Genomic DNA, 24,386 nt, shown 5'->3' with positions numbered 1-24,386 from the left:
ATCCTGACTTTTGATCTAAAGGTCTGTACGATTCCTTAAATTCTTGCATAGACCTTAAAAGTAGACTTTACTGCTTGTGAATAGATATAAATGTGATTTATAGCTAGATGTGCATCTTAGAATGAATCATTGGTGAGAAATAGTCAGGACATATGACTACATCATGCTTGGTATGTTGTACAGTTACAAGACTCTAAATTCCAATTCAGATAATAGAATAAAGCCTACATTCGTGTTAGAATTTGCATTCGAAAACATATTCAAGAATGTGATTTGGGAATGTTTGCTTTTCTACTAATGGGTCAGCAAGTCCCTCTTTGTTGTAAATGTAGGTATTAAGTATATTGAGTCTACTACAAATCATAAATTCATTAGCTAGCCCACCAGGCAAGTGATAGTTTCAAAATGCTTGTGTTGCATGTTGCCCAAAGGTGCAATTAACTAAAAAAAAAAAGATGAGCCAATTATGTTCATATACACAATATGGAAAACAAGAGAATACTTGAGAGGTTCTAGGCAGGTCAGAATTCCTGAGAGGGCGACTTTATGTAGTCATAGTCATTAGCCTCTCCTGATAATGTCTCTGGTGATTAAGTGTATCATATTGTGCCCTCCACAATAACACAGAGAACATTTGGCACGTTTTTCGCCAAGAGTGCAGTATTTGAGTCCGGCTAATTATTTCATTTTTCGCTCAATGACGTCTAGGGGTAAAAGATACAAATTTGTTACAGCTACTTTTTATAAACCGTGGAAAAATGTAAATAAACAACAACAACACTTTTTTTTTTTTTTTGATTCACACTTGTAGATCTCTACCAACATTAAGACCACATCTTCAGTCACATCTTCATTAGCTTAAAAAAAACTTGAAATGGATACTTTTGGCTGAACTTTGCTGAATTATTTATTTTTCATGGTTCTTCCTGGATCAAATTTGATGTTGCTGAAATTAATAAGATTTAAAGATGTATTTGTATTTATTTTTATTATATTTTTTTTCTCTTGAAGCTGCTGTTGCCTAAATGTAATATATAACTGAATACAAAGACTACTTGTGTAACGGGTATATTATTCTAATAAATGTGATCAATATTTTATGGAGTTTTATGAGTTTCCGTCATTATCATCATCATGATCATCATCATCAGTGTTATATTCACAGACAAATGCACTCTCCATTCTGACCAGATTGCAAACTGAATAGAAAATAACACAAACTAATTTAATAATCTTTATCCTCTCTTTATTGCAAACTGATGTGCAGATGTGCCACAAAAAATATGAAAAGGTCCAGACATTCAAGGTTAGATGTCAGTTCGAGTCAGTTCTGTTCTGTTTTTATTTCATCAGAATATTTTTATTCACATGAAATACAAAAAAAAAAAGCCATGTTAAAATTCCTTCCATTTTGTCTGCTAGTGTAAGATTAGGTTGAAAAGGCAAAGACTTCAGTGAAGCTCAAAAATGGGACCAGAATTTCCCATTTCATGCTCCCTGATGGTGTGAGTTCATTAAAAACCCAGCAGTCTGGATCGGGTCAGGAGGTAAACCAGTGCTCTGAGTAAGACCTTCAGACTAATCAATAATGTTCTTCAGTGGTCAACTTTCAGCTCTTCTCAGGAACTCCCACGTGGTGCAATAAAAAAAAAAAGTTTGCGCTATTGTGTGAAGATCAAATGTTCAAAGTCGGATGATGCCCTAGCGGCTCTCAAGCCACATGCGGCTCTTTGCCTGGTTTCATGCGGCTCTTACGTTCATATCGAAGTTTGTGTTTGTGTTTTTTTTTTAAATGTGCGTGTTCGCTTTGCTTGAGTTCAATACGGTATTTTTAGAACTTAAACGATCTTGCCCCTACTGGAAAACTTTGCGGTATTTTCATCTCACGCACATGCGCATTTGACGAAAATACAGTAATGAACTCAAGCGAAGCGAACACGCACATTAAAAAAACACAAACACAAATTGCGATATGCAATTTGTTTACTTAAATTTTAAGTAAACATTTTGTGTCAAGTTCGCTCTCAAAATGGCAGGAAAAAATGCAGAGCAAAACGAAAATATGAAGATGAACACAGGACGTTTTTAACAGAGTGGGAGAGTTTATTTTTTTTGTTAAACGTAATGACAAGTCATTCTGCCTTATGTCAGGCGTCATTAGCGCATTTCAAAGCTTCAAATCTTCAGCGCCACTTCAGCTCACTCCATGCTAACATGCTAACATCGAGCAAGAATTTCCAAAAGGGACTGAACTTTACAAACACAAGTTGGTCACTTTGAAAAGTCAGGCAGAAAAGCAGATACAGTTTTAACTGGTTTTAAACATTAAACAAGCTAAAAAGCCATACAATGAAAGGGAGTTCATTAAAAAAAAAAATGCCTCAGTGAAGTTGTTGAAATCTAGTGTGAGAGGAAGGGATGGGTGATGTTCGGGTGTGCCCATGTGTATGATGTGGCTCTTTGCGGTAACACAGTAACACAGGTCTCTTGACTGGTTGGCCACCCCTGCCCTAGCCATTCAGAAATTGATTGGGCCTGCTCTGTGGATGAAGACTTTACTCTCTCCCTTGTTTATTATAGCAACAGAAACGAATCATAGGCTTTTGTAAGAGCACAGCAGATGGCGGTTAATGTCTCCTCAAAGTATGTTTGGAAGCATGTGTTAGCCCTCACTAGTCCTACTTCTGCAATATATGAGAACAGTGTGAAGTAATTGGCAATGACTAAATTGAAAAGAAAAAACTTCCAGTTCTCCAACTTTTATAATTTCATCAAGTTTAATCATTTTTGTGTTTAAAAGATCATTTTCAGTATGCTGAAATTTAGTCATAGTGTTCTGCAATTAGTGACCTTTCCGAAGCATAAAATGCATACGGGATAAACACATAACTCCAAGCTGTATACCCAGGGATGAAAGATAACTCGCATTAATGAGCAGACATTCGCTCAGCCAAAGTGCAAATGATTTATGCATTATACAAGTTTGTAGCACAAGTTAGTTAAATAATTGTTAACAAAGCAATTATTAATCTTCAGCAAAGTGACTTAACAAATGCAGAGGAAAATGTTACATAACTCTACATTACATAATATTAAATTCCACAACTATACGTATTCAATCAACACAGAAGGACAAAGCAACACATTAACACTTACAACCGCACACATGAAGAACAAAAACATAGAGGTCAAGTGAGTCACATTATGAGTAATTCATTTGTTTAATACATACTAATGCTTTGTTTAAAATTGAGATTACATTATTATTATTAATTATTAATAGTCATGTCAAGAGCAGCTTGATTAAGAGTGAATTAATTTCTTGTCCATGCTTGCCATCACAATTTTTCTTGCACAAGATTCAAGAATTGTTGACTCATGGCTGCATTAATGTGAACTGCCAACTGAGGACCAGAACTTTGTTTCAAACTCATATGCCGATTAAGTGGATCATCTGTCTCAATTAAAAGTTGAAGCACTGACAGATTCATAATCTGAAACTCAGCATCCATTATGGAGTTCAAAGACCTAATGGCGAACCAATAAAATCATAATTTTTCAGCTGTGAAATTCTGTTTGAGAGAGAGAGAGAAATAGAGAGAGTGTGTGTGTGTGTGTGTGTGTGTGTGTGTGTGTGTGTGTGGGTGTGTGTGTGTAGCTGTCACCACAGCTGAGAGCTTCACAATGCCACATTGATGTCCTTTATGGCCTCATAGTCAAATCCTAAAAACATGACAGCTTTTCACACACGGTGGGAGAAAAATGACACAATGATAATGTTGTGTTTTCAGCACAGAGTGAGGGGTAAAGGGAAAAAAGAACACAGAGAAAATGCGCTCTCTTTAAAATGCCTTGCTCTTTCGGGCAGAACTCATGGCTTTTGGCTTGGCTAAAGTCTGCCACCCTTCATTTGCTTTGGCAGGACTGAAATGGCTTTTCTTCAGGGAATAGATAAATCACAGCAGCACATCTGCAGGCATGTACACAGAAGAGTGGACACAAACAGCATTGCCTATTAGAATCAAGGAAAATACTAATAATACTAGGTCACAAAAAAAGAACATCCCAGATTTATACAGCACAACAGCCCAGTTTTCACTATAGCATGGCGTCTGCTTTTACGTCTGACTTTTTTCCTGTCTACGAAAGTCTCATTTCATCCAAAATGTTTTTGTAAATCCAAACAAAGTAGAAATCCCATTTCAGCACATTTCTTTTCTTGTTTATACCAATACCATGATGAGTATCCCTATAACTCTTAAAGCTTCCATAATCCCCAGTATCACATGATTACATCAGATCACCAGTCAAGCACCTATCTCTATTCCAAATCACCCGATTTCTAGTGGAACACCATTTTATTTTTTATTTTTTGCAACCACCTTCATGCTGATAACAACATTCTAACGTTAGGTGCGTTTTTATGGAGCACTGTAATCGGTTTAAAAGTCCAATCCGAATAAAAAAATGCTCTATGTAAACACCATATCGGATTAGATACATGATCGGATTCATGTAAATGTGGCTACTGTTTCTTTTCAAATTCTCACTTCAGTGCTGCCCTGTTAAGCCTTGTGTCACTTACTAATCATTTGTTTATTAGCCTGGCGTTCATTCTAATTTGTAATTTCATTCTAATTTCATTCGATTTGACTGTTCCAGACAGCCACAGACATTCCAATGCTGTCCTTTTGGTGTCATTTTGAGTGATAAACTTGTACTAGTGCATTATTCCTGGTAAAGTTTGAAACTCTTATGCCAATTAGAGAACACACTAGGCAAAGCTATTTTTCCCCAAAACACATCAAGCCATCTGCTGCAGCTACTGCTCATGGAGTATAAGCTCAACACATGTGAAGGAGAGTTCTAACTGCAGAAATCTGCTTAACGACTGTTTAACAAAGACAAGACTAGTGCTATCTGTAATGTAGGCTGGCATCTTCGCCATTTTAACTACACCTTTGGGAGATTTTCAACAATCTAAACGATATTAAACTTTCGAACCCATAGCTTGTTGCGGTAGTGTTAAAACTCTACATCTCAGTAATGTCATTTTGAATTTGGTTGAACTTATTTCACAATGTAAATGTTTCTTATTCAAGTGTATATTCTTGCTCCCAGCCTTTGCTGGCATGGTGCGGAACGAACAGCACCAGTCCAGCACTCCTGTTGTGGTAAGCCAGCAAGCACATGAAAGAGGTGGCTAATAATGACTGCATCAGCTCCTCACCCTCTCAGAAAAGAGGAGAAAGGATAAAAGGGCACAGTGGCAGCAAGCAGGCAAGCAGGCTCTGTCTCCAAACTAACACTAGCTGTTTTTACTTTTCTTAATACAAGCAACAGTCGGCATGCAGTCCCCCAGAAATCTCAAAGAAATAGATGATGCACTGGAGTGTGCCCTGGAAGCAAGGAACAAATAACCATATCCTTTCCAGTCAGTCACTGAAAATATCCAGGGAGGCAGGGGAGAATTGACCAGGTGGCACCCCTTGTGAAACAGCACATGGATGACGAATGGGCAAAGCAACAACAGATGTAAAATCGACCAGTGCAACCCTGTGAGTTTCACCCAGTAGAAGAAGTGGATTGAGCTGGTTTATTCTCTGTTAGTCTTTTGTGGCATCCCAGCAGATATTCCAGGTGGCTCTATCGCCAGAGGCCGGGCCCAAGACTGCATCAGCACCTCCAATGGCCACTGGCAGTACCGGGTTCTCCTGGCATTCACACAATGCCAGCATTGATCCAGTGGCTCATTCATATTGACCTCAACCCACATAGGCAGTTTTCTGGATGCCTGAATGGATGGTAGGTTGATACACTCAAACACATATTTAGAAGACCTTTGGTTACCTCCAAAAATGTCACCTGGGGCTGACTGAAGCACAGCTGAGGCCTGCTAAAATCACAGGTGAAAAAGATCATGCACTCAAAGAGAACCCTACATGTCTATTAGGGTTGGCTGGATATTATTGCTGATTCATCCTTAACTTCTCCTCTCTAACTTTTCACGCCTCAGACCTCACAAACAATGGTAAACCAGACTTAGATACGCTAGACCAAGGCAGCTAAGCATGAGCTGACCTTGAAACAAGTGCGCTCCAATGCACCAGTGTTTAGAAACCCAAACTTCGACCTGCCTTTCTTCATCTACAATCTTCTTCTTCTTTCGGCTGCTCCCATTAGGGGTAGCCACAGCAGATCATCCGTCTCCATACCACTCTGTCCTCTACATGTGCCTCTTTCCCAACAACTATCTGCATGTCTTCCCTCACCACATCCATGAACCTCCTCCTTGGCCTTCCTCTTTTCCTCTTTCCTGGTGGCTCCATCCTCAGCATTCTCCTACCAATATAACTCATGTCCCTCCTCTGCCGTGTCCAAACCATCTAAATCTCGCCTCCCTCACCATGTCACCAAAACATTCTACATGTGCTGTCCTTCTAATAAACTCATTTCTAATCTTGTCCATCCTTGTCACTCCCAACGAAAACCTTAACATCTTTCTTTCTTTATCTACAATAAGAAATGCAAAACAGAGCTTGGTGCAGTATTTTTCCAAACCTATGAGTGAGTGGATCACCTCATGCTGGATGTCAGTCAGAAACTGACATCTGCTGAATGGAGGTATGCCACTGTGAAACGAGAAGCCCTGGCCATCAAAAGTGCTGTTTAGGGACTCTAGTACTACCTTGCAGGCAGAGACTTTACCCTGGTCACAGATCACAGCCAGTTTCAGTGGATGGCTCAAGTCAGAGAAACAAATGCTTATATATCCTGTTAGTTTCTCTAGTTACAGAACTTCTTGTTCCAGGTTCAGCACCATTCAGGGGTCAACCACAACAATGCAGCTGGAGACTTACAAAGGTTTATGAGACCAAACATTAGCGACAGTAGGCTAGGAGCTGGGAGGACAGCTAGCACAACTGCCAGTTCAGTGCTGATTTGACAGGGTGCAGTTCAGCACTCCTGGTATGGAAAGCTAGCAAGCACAGGGAAAAGGTCTTAAGTAAACAAATGATACCTGACTGGTGGTTAATAATGATTGCAAAAGCTCCTCACACTCTCAGAGAAAAAGGACAGCGCATAAAGGAACACTGTGGTAGTAGCATTGCAAGAAGGTGCTGTCCCACAACTAACATTGTGATGTTTTGCTCTTATTACAAACAACAGCAATAATGGGGATAACACTGCTCTCAAAGCACTCCCCTTGCACCATGACAGGAACTCTCCTGCTAGGCACATCGGCAGGCTAGCCTGACCTCTTGAAGCCGCGACCAGGCAGTACCCCCTCTAAAGTCTAATGCCACTTGCTTCTACACAACCCATCGTACCATTCTACAGCCTACTGCCATCGTGTGCATTTTAAATATATATTTTATTTTATTTTTATTTTTTTTAATTTAACATCTTTACTCTCAAATAATGTCATAACTGTAATATTAACATAGTTTTAACATAGACTTTTAACATTCATCTCATGTCTCATTAATCTTTGAGGTTTAAAACTGCTAATGAGATATTTTAACGTTTCCATACTTTTATCAAAGAAATCTCTTGTTGTAATATTATTTTAAAGTCTCACCAAAGCATTAAATAGGTTTTTAACTGAAATGCTGAAACTTCATACAAAAAAATCTATAGTTTACAATTGGTTAAATAACAGTTTTATGCAGATATGACCTATGCGGGTTTAGTCATGAGCAGAAAATTAAGGCTGCAACAGCACAGGCAAGCATTAAGAGTTAAGTGGGTCAAATTCATAGGTTGCTTAATAAGTAATGCAGTGAAAAGTGGCCTATAATATTAATGCAAGAAGGAAATTTAGTTTATATTTGATTCCTTTTTTGTGAGAAAGCTAATGGCTCTGCAATTCCACTTACTGCTCTAAGTGTTGGCTCATGTTCAAATCCTATATGTTCATATATCATTTCATCACCTGACCACTATGATTTAGGGTTACTTACACAAATTACACTGGCCCATTACATGTAATACTGTATTATTTCAATCAGACTGACAGTTTACAGGCCTGTGAAATGTAATCAGCTGTACATAATATTGCAATTTTACAATACTTATAGACATGTACCCTGATTATATGAGAATGAATTAAAATACCAGACAGGTATGCTGAACTTTACGTATGTTGTGCTCCAACAATTTGATTTATCACTCATAAATATGCAAAAAGGCAGCTGAGTTTGTCATATAACTGTCCACATGCACAGGGTGTCCTCGTTACCCGTCATGGTAAATGGAAAATGTGCGAAGGTCATTAATTTGAATTATAATCCTTTAAAGCATGTTTGATCAACATTGGACAGAATATAATTACCACCAGTTAGCCTAAATAGATTATTCAGACCTACAATCAATTGTCAAATATTCTGCTTTAAATGAATAATGCTAATTACAATGGCAATTAGAGAGTAAATAATGAAGTTTTAGTCTGTCCTGAGCCAGTCAGTGCGGAGAAACATTCTTTGGATTGATACTGCACAGCTTTTTTTTTATAAGAGAAAAAAAAAGATAATAATAATATAATTTTATATATATATATATATATATATATATATATATATATATATATATATATATATATATATATATATATATATATAATGGGTTTTTTTGTGTGTATTTTTTTATTTTATTATCTTTTTGTTTTTAGTATTTACTGATCATTAATGCAGAATCACCCAAAAATCCAGCTTGCATTTTTGTTGCTGCAGGAAAAGTTCCTCGCTGCACAGCTGACATGATTCTGTCATTCCCTACTCTCTGTAAACCTGAGATGGTGGAAATTTATATTTTGGCGATCTTTAAAAATTTAAATTTGTAAGCAGGAAAAGAAAAAAAGATCAAATTAGCCAATCCTTGTTTAAAATATTCTAATACTGTACTGTAGCAAGCTGAACATCCACTGATTTTATCTAACAAACCTCAACTTAAATTTTTTATTTGTAAAAATAATGAATATTTCTGATAGAGACTGCATTCATACCTACTGTGAAATATGACAAAAGATTAATAATGCTTTGCAAGATGTTTTGCAGCAGGTGGTCAAGTGTCTAGTGAGAAAATTATTCAACTAGTACCTAGATATTGTAGCCCAAAACCAGTATTTCTCTACCAAATATACAGTAGATGGAATATGCAAATTAACAAATAAATCTTTGCAAAAAAAAAGATCCAAACTGTGCAAGCTTAGAGGTCAGAGTAAAAATCACAGGGAACAAAATGTAGATCAAAATGTTGTGCATGTAGCCCTGGCTCTATGAGCTTTTTTGGCCTTGGAATAGCTTCAGTGCTGTTATCCTCTGTAAAAGAAGTGGGATCAAATATAAATAGTTGAGTAGAAAAAAATACAAAACAGAAAAAAAAGTTATCAAAATTATTGGAAGTTACAGAGGTTATAGATTCTGCAGCATTAAATTTTTATGTAAAATCGGAAGCATTACATGGATCACTGAACTAAATTTAACACTCTAGCACTGCTTTTTAGCTCTAAACCTTTTTTAAAGCTGCCCAAAAAGTTTCTTGTTAAATTTGTGACACAATCACTCACAGAACAAACAGACAATCCCTATGGTAATAACTTCCATTCACCAGCTAAGAGGCCTTTTAATCTCTTCCATTTTAAATGTTACAAATTAGTGGTTACATGAACTTCTAGGGTGTTTATTTCTCTGACCTTTTCCTCAGGCACTACTGAAACACTCCAAATCTGAGCCATGGTTATGAAATTAATGAAGGCTGATGGATGCTTGCATTAGCTGACAGAAATTTTGATATCTAATGAGTATTTATAGATATAAGTCATATCCTTCCGTTCACTCATGTGACATTACGCAAGGCAGGAGTACATCCGCTAGTTGCTAGTGACTGATAATTTGAGAAATGAGAAATCCCAGGAGTCCAAGTTGTCTCTGCATCTCTTACCTCATCCTTCAATTTAACCCGAATAACTGCTCTCGTATATTCTTTGAAAATATTTATTTGGAAAATATATATATAAATGATCTGTGACAGTCTTGAGCGCCAGTGTTTTGACATAGAAGGACCTGTCCTTTGTTATGGGAATATATCTATTAACATGGGCTGCACTTCGAATATTCAAGGTGACAGGTAGTTTTTAAAGAATTCAAAAACCCAGCAGATGGACCCTGGCATCCGGCATAGAGACAGGTGGCTCTGCAGTTTTGGATAAATATAAAAAAAATACATCTGCTCGAGTCAGGCAGCACTTTGAGGGAAAAAAAAAAAAAAAAGGAAGCACACTGTCATATGGACCCTGTCACAGAGAGAATTAAGGTCCACTCGAGAGGTGCAAAGAGCAACACTCTGGGCTGACAGATGGTATGACACATCTAATTCACACGAGGGAGGACTTCGAGTGGAAAAACGGAAAAAGAAATGAGATTCCAAGAGTCACTTAAGTGCCTGTGCCCGTACTAAACCTAAAGCAGTGCGGCGATTTAAAATTTCAAAGTCAAATGTCAAGAATTGCAATTGTGCTGATTTCATTACAGTGTCTAAGATTGAGTGGCGCTGAAGTGACTGTTATTGCAAGGTGGCCTGGTTTTGGTAAAGCACATACTGTACAGTGCTGTGTGTGTGTGGAATTTGATTCTCCTTTTTAATCTCCTTTCACTTTATTACTGTTAAGAGACAGTGAAGACAATGTAAATACAGTTAGGATGTCTCTTCCACTAGTGATTATAACAAAGTGCTCTGAATAATGTACACCTATATTAAAGCCATTACCTCGTCTCATAACAAGTGACGATCGCTTCTCTGCCTTTCGGCTAAGACCAAGTGTGTATCAACTGCCGTAGAAGTAAGAGCCTTTCCATTGGCCAGAAAAATGTTTGTAAGAAAATTTCAAGAAAAATTGGTCTGGAACATCAGGAATTTATATACTGAATCAATTAGTAGGGAAATATTATGTTGTCTGATGTATCAATGTTGTCTGATATATCATTGTGTAAAAAAGCAAGCCAGTGCCTTGGTTGTTCATGATATTTTGCTTCATTATTGTAAGGCTATAATATGGTGGTCTAGTGGTTAGGATGCGGCGCTCTCACCGCTGCGGCCCGGGTTCGATCCCCGGTCAGGGAACCAACCACAGCCACTCTTAGTGCGTTAGGAAGGGCATCCAGCGTAAAAACGTGCCAAATCAAACATGTGGAGGATCCGCTGTGGCGACCCCTAACGGGAGAAGCCGAAAGAAAATTTAATGTAAGGCTATAATATGACTACAAGGTTCAAAAAAATATTTAAATAATGTTCCTTAAAGGTCACACAACTAAAAAAAGCTTTTTCTGTTTGTAAAATATCTAAAACAAGGACATATGGCAAGCTGCCATATGAGCTTAACTTCAGTTTATATTTCCAATAAATGTATACATTAAGCCTAAAGAAAGAATTCCCATTCATCCATTCATCTTTATCATATTTTTTTCTACCATTATCAGGTACACAGTGTTTCCGGAGCACAGGAAATGCTAGATTAGAACAAGATAGGAAGGCGGTCTATCACAGTTCACCAAGCACAAATACACAATCACACATTCATTCACACGTATGAAGATCGAACCCAGACAAATCTCACATGAACACGAGCATGAACATCCAAAGAAAACCCACACTGACAGTAATGCGCATGCTCAAGCTTTTACTGCAACTATGAAGTAGGCAATGCTACTGCCATAATGCTACCCGCTGTGTCACGATGTTGAAAACAGCATAATGAAAATTTAAACTGAGTGCCTTTTTACTTAAGCACCAGTCACACTGGATGGCAATAAATTCTACTGCATCCACCTCCTCTGGTTTCCCTTTGAATCTAGTTTATTTATATTCTTCTGCCATCGTGGGAAGCATGGCACAATAAAAAATGAGCATGCAGAAACTGCTTAATATTACAATTTTGCTACAACCAGAAGCTTTTTCTGCTCCTGACTCTATGTAATTAGGTCCGGCCTGAGTAATTTTGATACTAGAGCATTTGTTGGTGTTCAGTTTGCTTTTTTTTCATATTCAAAAGATTCATAGTTCCTTTCTCAGTTCATATATAAGTGCACCATGCAGGCGATAAAATAATGTTTCCTCCATCCTACAGTATACAGTATAGGGCATTCTGTGTTTCCATTTTGACTCATATGCACCGAATCAAATTAATTTTTCTACTGATCATAAGCAAATTCAAATATAAGATTTTCAAAATCTATTTTAATCAATCAGTCTAATACAAAGCAATATTTTAACATCAAATATTTGTAGTATTATTAAAACTTCTCTCTTCGTTGCACTGCTACTGGAACGGTTATGTCTCGGGCATTGTAGGTTATCTGAAAGTTTCCCAAAACAGAACACACCATCATGATCAAAATGTTATTAACTTTCTGTTTGAGCAATAATAGGAAATATCTTTCTGTTTGTGCAATAATAATAATACAAAAAATTCTTTGAAAAAATAAGCAGTGTTCTTGAACATGCTCAGGTGACTATAGCTCATTTTTGTATTGTCCTTCGTAATACACTGTTAATACATCAATGCCGTCTACTGGATATGTTTTGAACTACAGTAATGAATATTATTAAGAATTAAGAATAAATAAAGTTTTTCAGTTGGTTTCAAGAAACAATTTTCATTCAGGTGAACATTTGGGAAGTTACTTGAGCCCTGTTCCAGTCTGTTTAGACCAGACCAAAAGATGTTCATTTAATAACAACAAGAAAGTGAGATGTAAATTAAAGTACTGCAGTAATCAAATGAAAGCAATACATCACTATACAGCTGTTGAATGTATTTCATTAACTGTATTTTAATTATTTTAAATATTTAAATGCATTTAAATGTTTCATAATTTCATACTGGCACTGTCAGACATTATAATAAATATTGTATTCTGAATCATTTTAAACAACAAAATTGTTTTGGCATGTTGTGGGTTAAGCCATTGCATTCATTGCTGTCGTCAAGGGCTGATCTACTGGAATATGTTTAACTGCATGACACTAGCAGCGGCCGCAGCCTTCTGAGCAAGCTAGCAGGCCGTGTTCGGCGGGGTAATGAAATAGGCAGAGAACAGAATTTGCCAACATTGTTTTCTTTATGAACTTTTGTCATTTGGTTTGAAGAAAAATTCTCCATATAAAGCAAATATATCATGATGATGATGATGATTATTATTATTATCATTATTATTATTATTTCCATTGGTATTATTATTATCATTATTTATATTATTATTATTATCATTATTATTATTGCATGGACATGACCCCAGCCACTCTTAGTGCCGGTCCCAAGCCCGGATAAATAGGGAGGGTTGCATTAGGAAGGGCATCCAGCGTAAAAACATGTGCCAAATCAAACATGCGGATGATCTGCTGTGGCTGGGAGAAGCCGAAAGAAAGAAAGATTATTGCATGGACATGCTGACTAATACATTTACAGTTCGTCGTTGTGTGTTGACTAATTTTGAGAAAGGCAGTAAAGAAAGCAGGCTCTATTCCAGGGTTAAGGGTTATTAAATCCAGGGTTAAGAGTTATTATAATTGTAGTAAGCATGACAAAGTTCTGTAGGTTGGAATGCCATCTAAATGACACTTTTGGTGCGAATAACCAAAATAATGTAACAATTTAACATATAATTGAATATTACAATTATGGCTAAATATCGATAAATTTACTTTGTTATTTCAAAATCTTGTTACTCAATGTTTCTACCTAACGTCTGTAGACTTCCCATCACACCCATATGTGCTCGGTAAACATCCTATTTCCGATTTACTCCACTCTGCTCAACTTGGCTGTTATAATAACCTTGACTATTCTGGAAAGGCTTTCCATAAGATTTTGTAGTGTGGCTTTGGGGATTTGTGATCATTCTGCCACAAGAGCATTAGAGAATTCAGGTGGGGTAACCTTGCATGCGCTTAGTGTTCCAGTTCATCCCAAAGGTGTTCAGCAGGGTTGATGTCAATGAGGGGCATTTCTTAGAGCTTACTTCGTGCACAGGGGAATTATCATGCCTAAAGTTTGAGCCTTTAAGTTCCAGCGAAAGAAAAATGTAACATCACAGCATTCAATGACATTTTATACAGATTTGCGCTTCCAACTTTGGGTATCAACATTTCTTCGAGAACCAACACGGTGTATGTTAGATTCATCTACAAACGTCTACACTTTCTTTTGCTTTAGTCAATTAATACTATAATATCACATTGCAGTTGAAGAGGTGTGAAGGAATTCCTCTTGCAATTATTTTTGTTGCCCTTTGAAGCTGAATAAATCTAAATAAGCTCCTTGGCACAGTGAAATTTATTGGGACCAGTGTTGTAAGAAAAAAGGAATCAATGAAAGAAAACGCAATACGAATACACAGAGACGGAATGCATATGAGTTTGACAAAGCAACCGGAAAGAAATGTCAAAATGCTTTGCCTGAAGGCTTGAATAATAAATATCTTATAGTACTTGTAGCACGTATAGTAAGCAGAGTAATAACTTTGTGGGAATCTAACACTACAGTGTAGGTATCCTGTAACTCTGAATCAAAATGTGCAGATATGTCTCTTTATTAGACTCAACATTCTTTCTATTCATTTAATATTAGGTGCGTCTGTGTGCAAGAAGATCCAGGAAGCTCCGAGTTGGATATGGAGCAAACAGGTTATTAGAAAATGCCTGGATGTCATTGCATGGTAGTTTGTTTGTTTATTGGAGCTCATGATGCATTTTCTTTTTCAGGAAGAATTCTTTACTCACCTAAATTTGTAAATTAAGTATTAATTCAATCTGATTTCTTAACTCTTTAAAAAAATAATAATGTAGAGAAATAAGTGAGAAATATAGACTTTGTATAAATGCCTAGAAAGCTGGAAAATGGTTTAGTTTATAGCCTTTAGGCAGCCTTTAGGCAGCTTCAAAAAGCACACTTCCATAACCGGATTTTTATTTTCAGAAAAAAAAGCAAGTAAAAGCAAGTAAATGCATGTTCCATTTATTTATTTTTTTGCCAGATTGTACTTTTTTCTCTTAGTTAACTTGCTAAATTATTTTATTTTATTTTCTCACTGTCAACGTATGCATAAACCAGAGTGTGTTTCATATGCATTACATGTACTTGTGTCCATGCAGCTGATGTTGGTCCAAGTTTGATTTCTATAGTATTGTCCGTTAAGAAGACATACTCAAATAGTTCTCAATGTGATAGTACAATGTCACACTCAAATGTGACAGGTGTACTCACTTTATAATGAAAATATTATATATGAATTAATGTATTAGTACACAATATTAACAATGTGATGTAGTGGCAGATAAAAACATTTTAACATTGAGAACAGGCAATGGGTAGAGCAATAATGGCCAACAATAAATATATATAAAATAGACACATTCGGAGGGAGGGGGAGAGAGAGAGAGAGAGAGAGAGAGGGTGGGTGTCTTGATCCTTCCTCTGAAGCATAGAATGAGTTGTTTTTTTCAACATAGAAGAACTTTAAGATATGAAGTTTTCAGATCTCTGCTTTCCAGATCTGACACATCTAAGATCAATTTCAGATTAATTAGAAATACTAATACTAAATTTATGAACAGAACCTTTCCTGTCCATTCCTAAAAAGGCTCCTCTACTTTGGCCCGGATTGTTTTTTTCAATTTCCATGTGTCACCTGTCACTGGCCTTGGGGGTGGGATGAAACACACCATGTCCTCAAACAAGTACCAAAGGGCTGGCCAGAAAAAACTGTTGACTCCAATCTTTTGCATACAACAGACCTCAACATGTGTTTCACTTTATATCCCTGTGGGTCAATTCTCCAGGGGTTAGGGTCACTGCCTGATGGACCCTCATATTGAATAAAACTGGTGGCACATCATTTGGCATCTCCATATCGGTTCTCTCAACTGCTTCCTCGCTGACAAAAAAACAACTTGACTGCTGTATCTGTCTTATGCAACACAGTAAACTGTGATGCAGCTTAAGGAATGTCTGTCCCTTTGCTGAATAGACTTTCAGCCCTCCTCTTCAAGGCCCCTCCCACTCCATCTGGGGCACTCATGGCTTGCCCCAAAGAAGTTCCATATCCCAACATAGAATCCTCGTCTTCACAGCTCATTGCAAAATAAGAAGAGATTCCATCGCTGTGTATACTGAGTGCAAGAGCAATCACTGTAAAAATGCATCGTGGAGACCTCTGCATGTGTTCTCTTCACATAATCAAGCACTGGTGACAAGTGCTGCCAGAGTGCTGGTGGGTTTTTCTTTCTTGATGGTGACACTGTGCAGAAAGGCATTGGGCAGGGGCTTAAATGTTTATAAAGCACACAGTTGTGTGGTGTTTTTTTTTCATTGTGATTTTAGATATTTTGCAATTGGTATCATTCTTGTGCTCCTTATCCACAACTACCCACTGGATATATAACACTTTACTCCCTGCAATGTACATTCTAGACTCTGGGCAAGAAAGGACTTTATACTCAAAACATACTCCATACATGCACTTTATATTTTCTGTGTCACGTTATCTCTTTTATAAGGTCTTCCAGATTGAGAGTGCTTAAACAAACCAAAAAGATAGGATCATACAGAAGAGAGAGTAAGAGAGAGAAAGTTCAGGCGAAAAGTTTTTCATGGTATCCAAAAGGAATCGTTTTTTGCTTTTTGATCTTCTTCCGAGTGAGGGTTTGCCTGTTCCGAGTTGTGATGCGACTCACATCATCCCTTGAGTAATAAGCTTTCACTCTGCTTATCACAAAATCTGCAACCCTGCACTTCCCCTTCTGTTGGTAGTTGTAGTTCATCTTCATTTTCTTATTTTTCCATCTTTTCTTTGGAAATCCAAGTAAATTTAGAGCAAAGCAATGCAACTTGTACTTTTTTTTTTTTTCCCTGATATTATTTTTAAAAAAATTTGCTTTTCTTTCTCCCCCTGGGCTTTTTTGTATTTGTTTCGGATATTTGCTTATGGAGTTTTTTATTGTTTTTCGTCGTCTTCTCTGAACATGCTGTTGCCTAAAACACACTTGTTAATTAATTACACATTACAATAGAGACACTGTACTGTTACATAGGCCACAGTGACTGAATCAGCAGAGTGTGGTTAAATTCATACTATAATGTGTTGATGTGTTTCATCATTAGTCCTATTGCCTTCATAGCACACTTCAATAACACTTGTTCCATTTCATAAACTAAAGCTTAACCTGAAAATGTGGATCTACAGCTTGCTCTGGTGATACTGTAGCTGGGGGCTGTGTAAAGGGGTGATGAGATGTTGTTGAGATTCCTTTATGTCCTTAATCTTATGGTAAGTCTCCCTCCACTGTCTGCGTCTTCGCTCTCATTGAGGTCATTGATTGTGTTCTTCCTGCTTGACTCTAGGTCCCTTAAGTAGTTTTCACGTTCCTTCTCTAAATATTTTTCTCTTCTGTGTGCGATAGCGCCGATGCTTTTCTGCAGCAATTAGTGGTGGATTGGCTCCCTGTAAATATGAGATTAATTGTTTTATGATATTTACATTTTTACATTTATTATTACATGATACAACATATTTTCTTTGTTATGGTCCAACAAAACCAGGGATAGTTCACCAAGAATTTTTTTTTTTTCCAAGTCGCAAACCTGCATGCATTTCTTTCTTCTGCTGAAAATGAGGCAACCAAATAGTTTTGGGTTCCAGTGACTTCGGATTTTATTATTATTATTTTAAACACTTTCTTAAGTCAATGGGAATTGTTTGGTTACTGTCAGAGAATGGTGAGTGACCAGTAGGAGACTGGACCCAAATGCAGGATGCGAGCAGGTGTATAAAAAAGTTTTTTATTAAAGTCTAGCAAATAAAACACAGTTCCAAAATAGTCAACAGACAGAACGATGGGGCAAAGGCAAAAACACAGTCCAATAAACAGTTCAGGGTCAGAACACAGGCAAACTAGGCAATTCTGGCTGAGACAAAACTGGTCCATCCAAAATGGTCCAAAGCCAAGGGCCGGCAAACAGAGCGATATACGGCAGAGCAAAAGCTAAAACCAAATCCAGCAAAAACCAAAACCAAATCCAGAATACAAACCAGAAACAGAGGCAGAGCAGGGGTTAGGGTCAGGAAGAGGATCCGGATCCGGATCTAGAACAGGCAGGCTGATAAGAGTACACTCAGGGACTTAGAGAGCTAGTGAGATAATCTGGCCAGGAGTAAAAGTCTCAGGTGTCCTTAAATACAGGGTGGCATGGGAAAAACTGCAAGATGGCTGCCAAACCGGAAGCACGCGCTTCGAAGTGTATGCCGTGTGCACAGGAGATCCTGACAGGTTACCAACATTACTCGAAATATTCCGTATTCCACGAAGGAAAAAAAGTAATACCGTATTTACCAACTTGGTGGAGGTGAAGAGAAAAATGCCAGATTTTTGGGTATACTATGCCTTAAAATGTCTCACAACTTTACTTCTTTGAATGTTAAAAAAAACAAGTGAATAATTTTATTTTAACTCATATTCATGCTAGTTAATCAGTACACCACTGGATGTTACTCACTCTGTTACTGTTACGCCACATAAAGAGTAACAGAACTGAAAGTAACAGGATTGAATTTTTTGCATAAAATTAGCAAAAATGTGTATTTTTTTAAATGAACAATTTGCATCTAAGAAATATTTTAGGTAACAGGAGAGTATGTTTGGATTCACCTTCTCAGTCATAGTTACAATATCATCAAATATACAGAAAAGAAAATGAGAGCACTTACTTTTGGTCTTCCCATGACCTTTACAAGACCTGAATGATGCAACTTCCTGTTGAAAAAGTGTGTTATGGAAATTTCTCAGATTTTCAGAAAGTGGGATGTGTTGTGGTAACAGGAATGAGTGGAAACCTGGAGACATGACTAAAATGTGTATTTTATTTAAACGATTATAGAATTATTATAAAATAATTGTATTTAAAGTATAGATGAAATATGGATTTACACAACAAAAAAAAATGTTGTGATATTTTTTAAGAATTTAAATAATATTTTATGGTATAATGCAGTGTTACAGACAGGGGACAAGTAACAAATGCTGTTTTGTTTTAGTGTTTTATGTAGATTTTATAATTTTTCTTATATTTTAATTTTTTTTAAATAACTTTGTTTAATAATAACATTTATTTTAGAGTTAGGTTTTGTGCATATTAATACATACAAAGTCCTGGGGACAGAAATAGCACCCATTTGGTGGAATGGCTCACATATATCAGATACCAAAACCAATATCAAAAGATCTAGCTATAAATATGCAAAATCTTTATGAAAATTTTAATATTTCACCTGCAATTTTAATGGTGAGAACACACTTTCAGCTATACGGAAACTACTGACGCAGAAAGTGCAAAAAGCAACAGTTACATAACAGCACTATAAAAAAATAATCCATGTGCCTTATAGAAAAAAACAAGCCTTCCCACAACCAGCTACATGCTGAGAAACACAAACAATATATGACTGTAAATAGAGTAAGTGACGTATCTTCCTCGGTACCTCCACTTCCTGCATCCGTTACACAGCTAACCTCTTTCTGATCAGTGTGAACTAAAATCGGTCTTAAATGCACTCTTTAGAGTGAGTAAGGATGTCCACAAACAAATCCTGCACATATACATTTTTAATAGGATCCTCTTCCAAAAACAAACAGCTGACAGTATTGTACATAAATAATATACATTAATAGACGATGGAATAAAAGGGCAATTGATTAAATCTGGACTTCAATGTTACACAACATTTTCTTCCTACTTATGAGTCCCTTTTAATGGTACATAAAGTGTGAGAGTTATTACAGTTGTACAAATGTTTAGTGTAAACACTGCAAGCTCTGTTAAGACCCTCACACACAGCTCAATTCATTAATCATTAATGCTAAAAAAAAGAGAGAAAGAATACGTTACTGTCTGTCTTTGGTGCTGTATCAGAGGTGACAACCACTTGCACAAAATAGTACATTGTATTAATAAAGTCCTTTTTGTTGCTCATATAAATAACTATGCAAGAACCACTAATGATGTGGTTACATCACCCAAGCATTTTTTTTCCTCTTATACCACAGCATTACATCATTCCATATACGATAACCATAAATGCTATGAAACATCTGTAAAACAAATTAGTTCCTGTTCTCACCTACATTACAGCAGTGTAAACAATCATTCCCTCTCCGGTTTCTCGGTTTCTCTCTCTCGAGATGTTAAGAAGATAAATAACCGCAGCTTGTCACGTTCACGAGAAACTGGAAATCATGAAGTCCTCTCTCCAAGACACTCTTGTGCTGGAACCCTTTACAGGAAACTTCATCTTACAAAAGGATTATATGATATTATTATAGATTATGGATTTTTTTTTCTGGTTGTTTACTTATAATTAGCCTTGGGGAGTGTCTGCCTTCATCCAAGTGTCTGCCAAGTCCTTATGAATGAGCCGTTACTATAGAAACAACAACTTGTTCAAACAAGCACAGTGATATAAGCAGTAAATCATTTGTGTTACAGCTGGAAGTGCCTTGAAAGTCGCACTGTTATAGAAAATTAATCGGCAGCTTCTGATTCGAGAATTCACTGCAGTGGGCCTATAAAGGTCATTCATTCTCTATCACTCAAGGAAGAAAAATGTCTGCTAGAGTACGGTCAGAAATTGGAAATTGAAATTCTACATTCAGAGAAGCACAACTAAGAACTGCAAAGTGATCAAAAATCCACATTTAAAAAGTCGTGGTAGTAGAATTGAAGTCATTTATTGATTTATTTACAAATTCTAAAATCGTTGCCCTTTTGAATTCGAGTGCTTCGCTCTAAACTAAATGAACTCAATGCAGTGTGTGTGTTGCTGTGGTTAGAAAGGACCACAGGCCACATAATGTGTGGTTAGAAAGGACCACAGGCCACGCTCTGTTTCAGCTGAGACAGAGCACCGCTGTGGCTGGCACCATGCTCTGGGCAATACCACACTTCAAGATGATATAAAAGACATAGGAAAGTTCAGATGAACCAAGACAGCAAGGAGGATCCTCTCCATCAACAAAGGACTGAGAGCATTTAACTCAAAGTCAGCTGATACAGAGTGACCGAGTGGGAATGTCAGTGTGTGTGTGTGTGTGTGTGTGTGTGTGTGTGTGTGTGTGTGTGTGTGTGTATATGTTTGTGTGTGTATGTTTGTGTGTGTGTGCCTTAGTCGGGCCTAAATTTTGAACTGTTTTTGTTTAGTTTTTGGCACAAAAACTGCAACTGTTCTTTAAAGTTATAATAAAATCACTTTTCAGTGGATACTGAGATTAAATAGCAATAATTAAAAAAATATTTAGATCAATGGAAGCTCTGAAAAGTGTGTATGTGTGTATGTGCGAGTGCATGTGTAAGTGTGAATGAAAGAGAAAGAGTGCAAGTGACAGTGTGGGTGGGTGGGAGGGGATGAGAGAGTCTGTTTGTGTAAGAATGCAAGTGATGGGGAGAAGAGGAGAAAGTGAGATTGTGTGTGTGTGTGTGTGTGTGTGTATATATATATATATATATATATATATATATATATATATATATATATATATATATATATAGAAAGGTGGTGGACAAAAGGAGAAAGAAAGGGTGGGGAGTGGGATAGAGATAAAACCTAAGGATGTGTGTGTGTGTGTGTGTGTGTGTGTGTGTGTGTGTGTGTGTGTGTGTGTGTGTGTGTGTGTAGACACTAGTGCATTGCATATAGACTTCTTATGCAATCACACGCGTCTTAACAGCATAAACACATTCCAACACCAAATAAACCCCAAAACAAACAAACAAACAAATAAAAAAACAGCACACATTTATAGCTTTTAAAAAAATATGCATTATAAATAACAGTTGCGAACACACTGAATAAATAATGAGTCGATTGATTTTTTGCAAAACACCGCCTTTTCAACAGAGGGAATGGAAGCGAAAGCGCGCGCGCCCACCTCACGTCTCCGGTTGGTCCGCGCGCGGTATCCGCGGCAGACACGCGAAAAGAAGGAAGGAAGAAAGGAAGGAAGGAAGAGAAGGGATGACTTACTTTAAGACGGCGCTGTCCCCCTGTCTCACCGTGATGTTGTCCTTTAAATAAGAATCTCCACTGCGCGCTGGCACTCCTGCAGGCACAAGGAAGAGCAGTCTCAGAGCCAGCACTGCCAGGCATCTCCAGGGCACAACTACATAAGCACACAAGCCCATGCTTTTTTTGTGTGTGTTTGTGCTTTTTTTTCTTCCCCCCAAGTACAAAACTTCCCCAAACACTAAACGGTTAAAAAAAATCAGATGTGTCCAATGAGATCTGCTTCAAATTTCCAGCGTTTTTTTTTTATTCCCAAAACCGAACAAAATGTCCTCTTGGATATTCCTGGAAAACTTCCGACGCGTTTTTCCTCTTCGATATGAAGGAGATGAAGGAATGACGCAGAGCTTCAGCAAGCGCGCCTGATGCGAGCGGGGCACCGACAAATCCCCCCGTGGATCAAACTGCAAAGCGCATCTTTAAGAGTCTAAAGCTACAACGCAGCCTGATTCTCCCGAGAAGACCAGAGAAAGCGCGCAGATGTTCTTCCAGTGGTTAGGTCAGAAAGAGCGAGAGAGATAGAGGGGGGAAAAAAAGGATAGAGATAGAGAATGATAGCTACAACATCAGCTGCAGCTCGTAGATCTGGACTGGAGTGGAACTGGAGCTCCGAGTGAGCGCACGCTGGGAAACGAGAGAGTGCGCGCAATTTTTTTCCCTCCCTTTTCCCTTTTTTTCTTTCTTTTTTTCCCTCTCTATCGTGCAGAGAAGGAAATCTGCTGCGATCGAAACCCACGCTAAAAGCACGCCACCACAACACTAAATGCGCTTTTTTACATTCCTAGCCATAAGCAAGAGGGAAAAAAAAGGACCATAAAGCATCTTCCAGGGTTATGTTGCCTATGGTGAATGTATTCTGCTCATGTCTTTGAATGGTTTATGGCTCTTTTTATGAGCCCAGCAGACCACAGTTAATAGATAATAGATCATTCATAAAGTCTTATGTAACCGCAGCTCAAAAGTGTTCTCCTAGGACGCACAGGGATAAATCTGTCACACATCATGGTCCTCTAGTTAAATTCGGTTGAGGAGCTCGAGGACAGGTGTAATATTGGTTTATAAAAGAAATGAGCATATATGGTGTCCACTGTGACATTCAAACCAAGAGATTAAGTTAATAGCAAAATAATGGCATCTGTCAATAGGTGGGAAACATTGAGGCAACACTCGGTTCTCGAAGTTGACGTGTGGGAAGCTGGAGAAATAAAGGATCTGAGTGACTTGCACAAGGGCTGAAATGTGATGACTAGACAATTGGGTCAGAGCAAAAAACAGCAGGTCTAGGAGTTTTTTCCCAGTATGTAATGGTTATTGCCTAAAAGATGAAGGGCAGCCAATGAACTAGTGACAGGCTCATGGTCAACCAAGTCGTATTGATCTGTGTGTCTATCTGTCTATTTATTGAGCAAATGTTAGCCTGTCAGAGAAGAATTCCTGTATAGTGCCCAAAATCTGTATGCCACCTACGATAACTTCTGGCTTGCGACTGTGTCGCTGCAGACCAATCAGAGTGCCCACCCATTACACTACTACAGGTGCCAACACTGGGCATATAAGCATCAGAACTGGACCATGGAACAAAAGAAAAAGATGGCCTGATCTGATTAATGACGTTTTCTTTTACATCATGTGAAGGTCATTTATCTGGAGATGAAATGGCACCAGTATGCACTCTGGGAACAAGGCAAACTGGTGGAGGCAGTATGATGGACTGGGAAACACAGGGTTTTTTGTACCAATCTCAATGTTACTTTGGCACACGCCCCCTACTAAAGCATTGTTGCTGAGCAAGTAAATGGCAGTGGTTTCTTTCAACTGGATAATACATCATGTAACACTTTAAATAGTTCTAAATTGGTCTAAGAATCATGATGAATAGTTCCAGATGTTAACTTGGCCCCCAAATTCTCCAGATCTTAATGGGATCAAGCATTTGGTGTATGTGCTAGACAAAGAAGTTCGATCCATGCAACTTACAGGACTGCTGCCAAATACCACAAAATCACTTCTGAGATCTTGTAGGATCCATGCTTCAGGCTGTTGTAGTGGCATTTAGACCATATCAATCAGGCTGTTTTAATGTTATGACTGATATATGGTGTGAATTAAAAATGTCCTATGTTCCATAAAAAAATAATCTAAACTCTTTATGCTTCTTCTCCAGCCTTTTATTTTTTATTTTTTCAATTAAAGAAACACTCTGGACAATTCTGTAGCAAAGCTAAATACTGTGTGTGTATAAATTCTCACAAAAGTGAGTACACCCCTCACAGTTTA

At 37.6% G+C, this 24,386-nt stretch overlaps 1 protein-coding gene across 2 annotated transcripts in view; it reads right to left on the bottom strand.

The window, feature by feature from the left end:
* Window positions 1–24,386, bottom strand: part of opcml (opioid binding protein/cell adhesion molecule-like) — a 239,027-nt gene that overhangs the window by 113,653 nt on the left and 100,988 nt on the right. The window contains exon 2 of one of the 2 annotated variants that reach the window (XM_046861778.1): window positions 22,071–22,146. In XM_046861778.1, coding sequence (XP_046717734.1) covers window positions 22,071–22,146 — 76 coding nt within the window. Of the gene's footprint in view, window positions 1–22,070; window positions 22,816–24,386 lie in introns of those variants that run through there. The other variant, XM_046861777.1, reaches the window with a different exon arrangement.

The sequence above is a fragment of the Silurus meridionalis genome, chromosome 11 (assembly GCF_014805685.1).
Source record: "Silurus meridionalis isolate SWU-2019-XX chromosome 11, ASM1480568v1, whole genome shotgun sequence".
NCBI lineage: Eukaryota > Metazoa > Chordata > Actinopteri > Siluriformes > Siluridae > Silurus > Silurus meridionalis.
The sequence above is the reverse complement of the archived record's forward strand: the minus strand, read 5'-3'. Positions and strand labels throughout refer to the sequence as shown.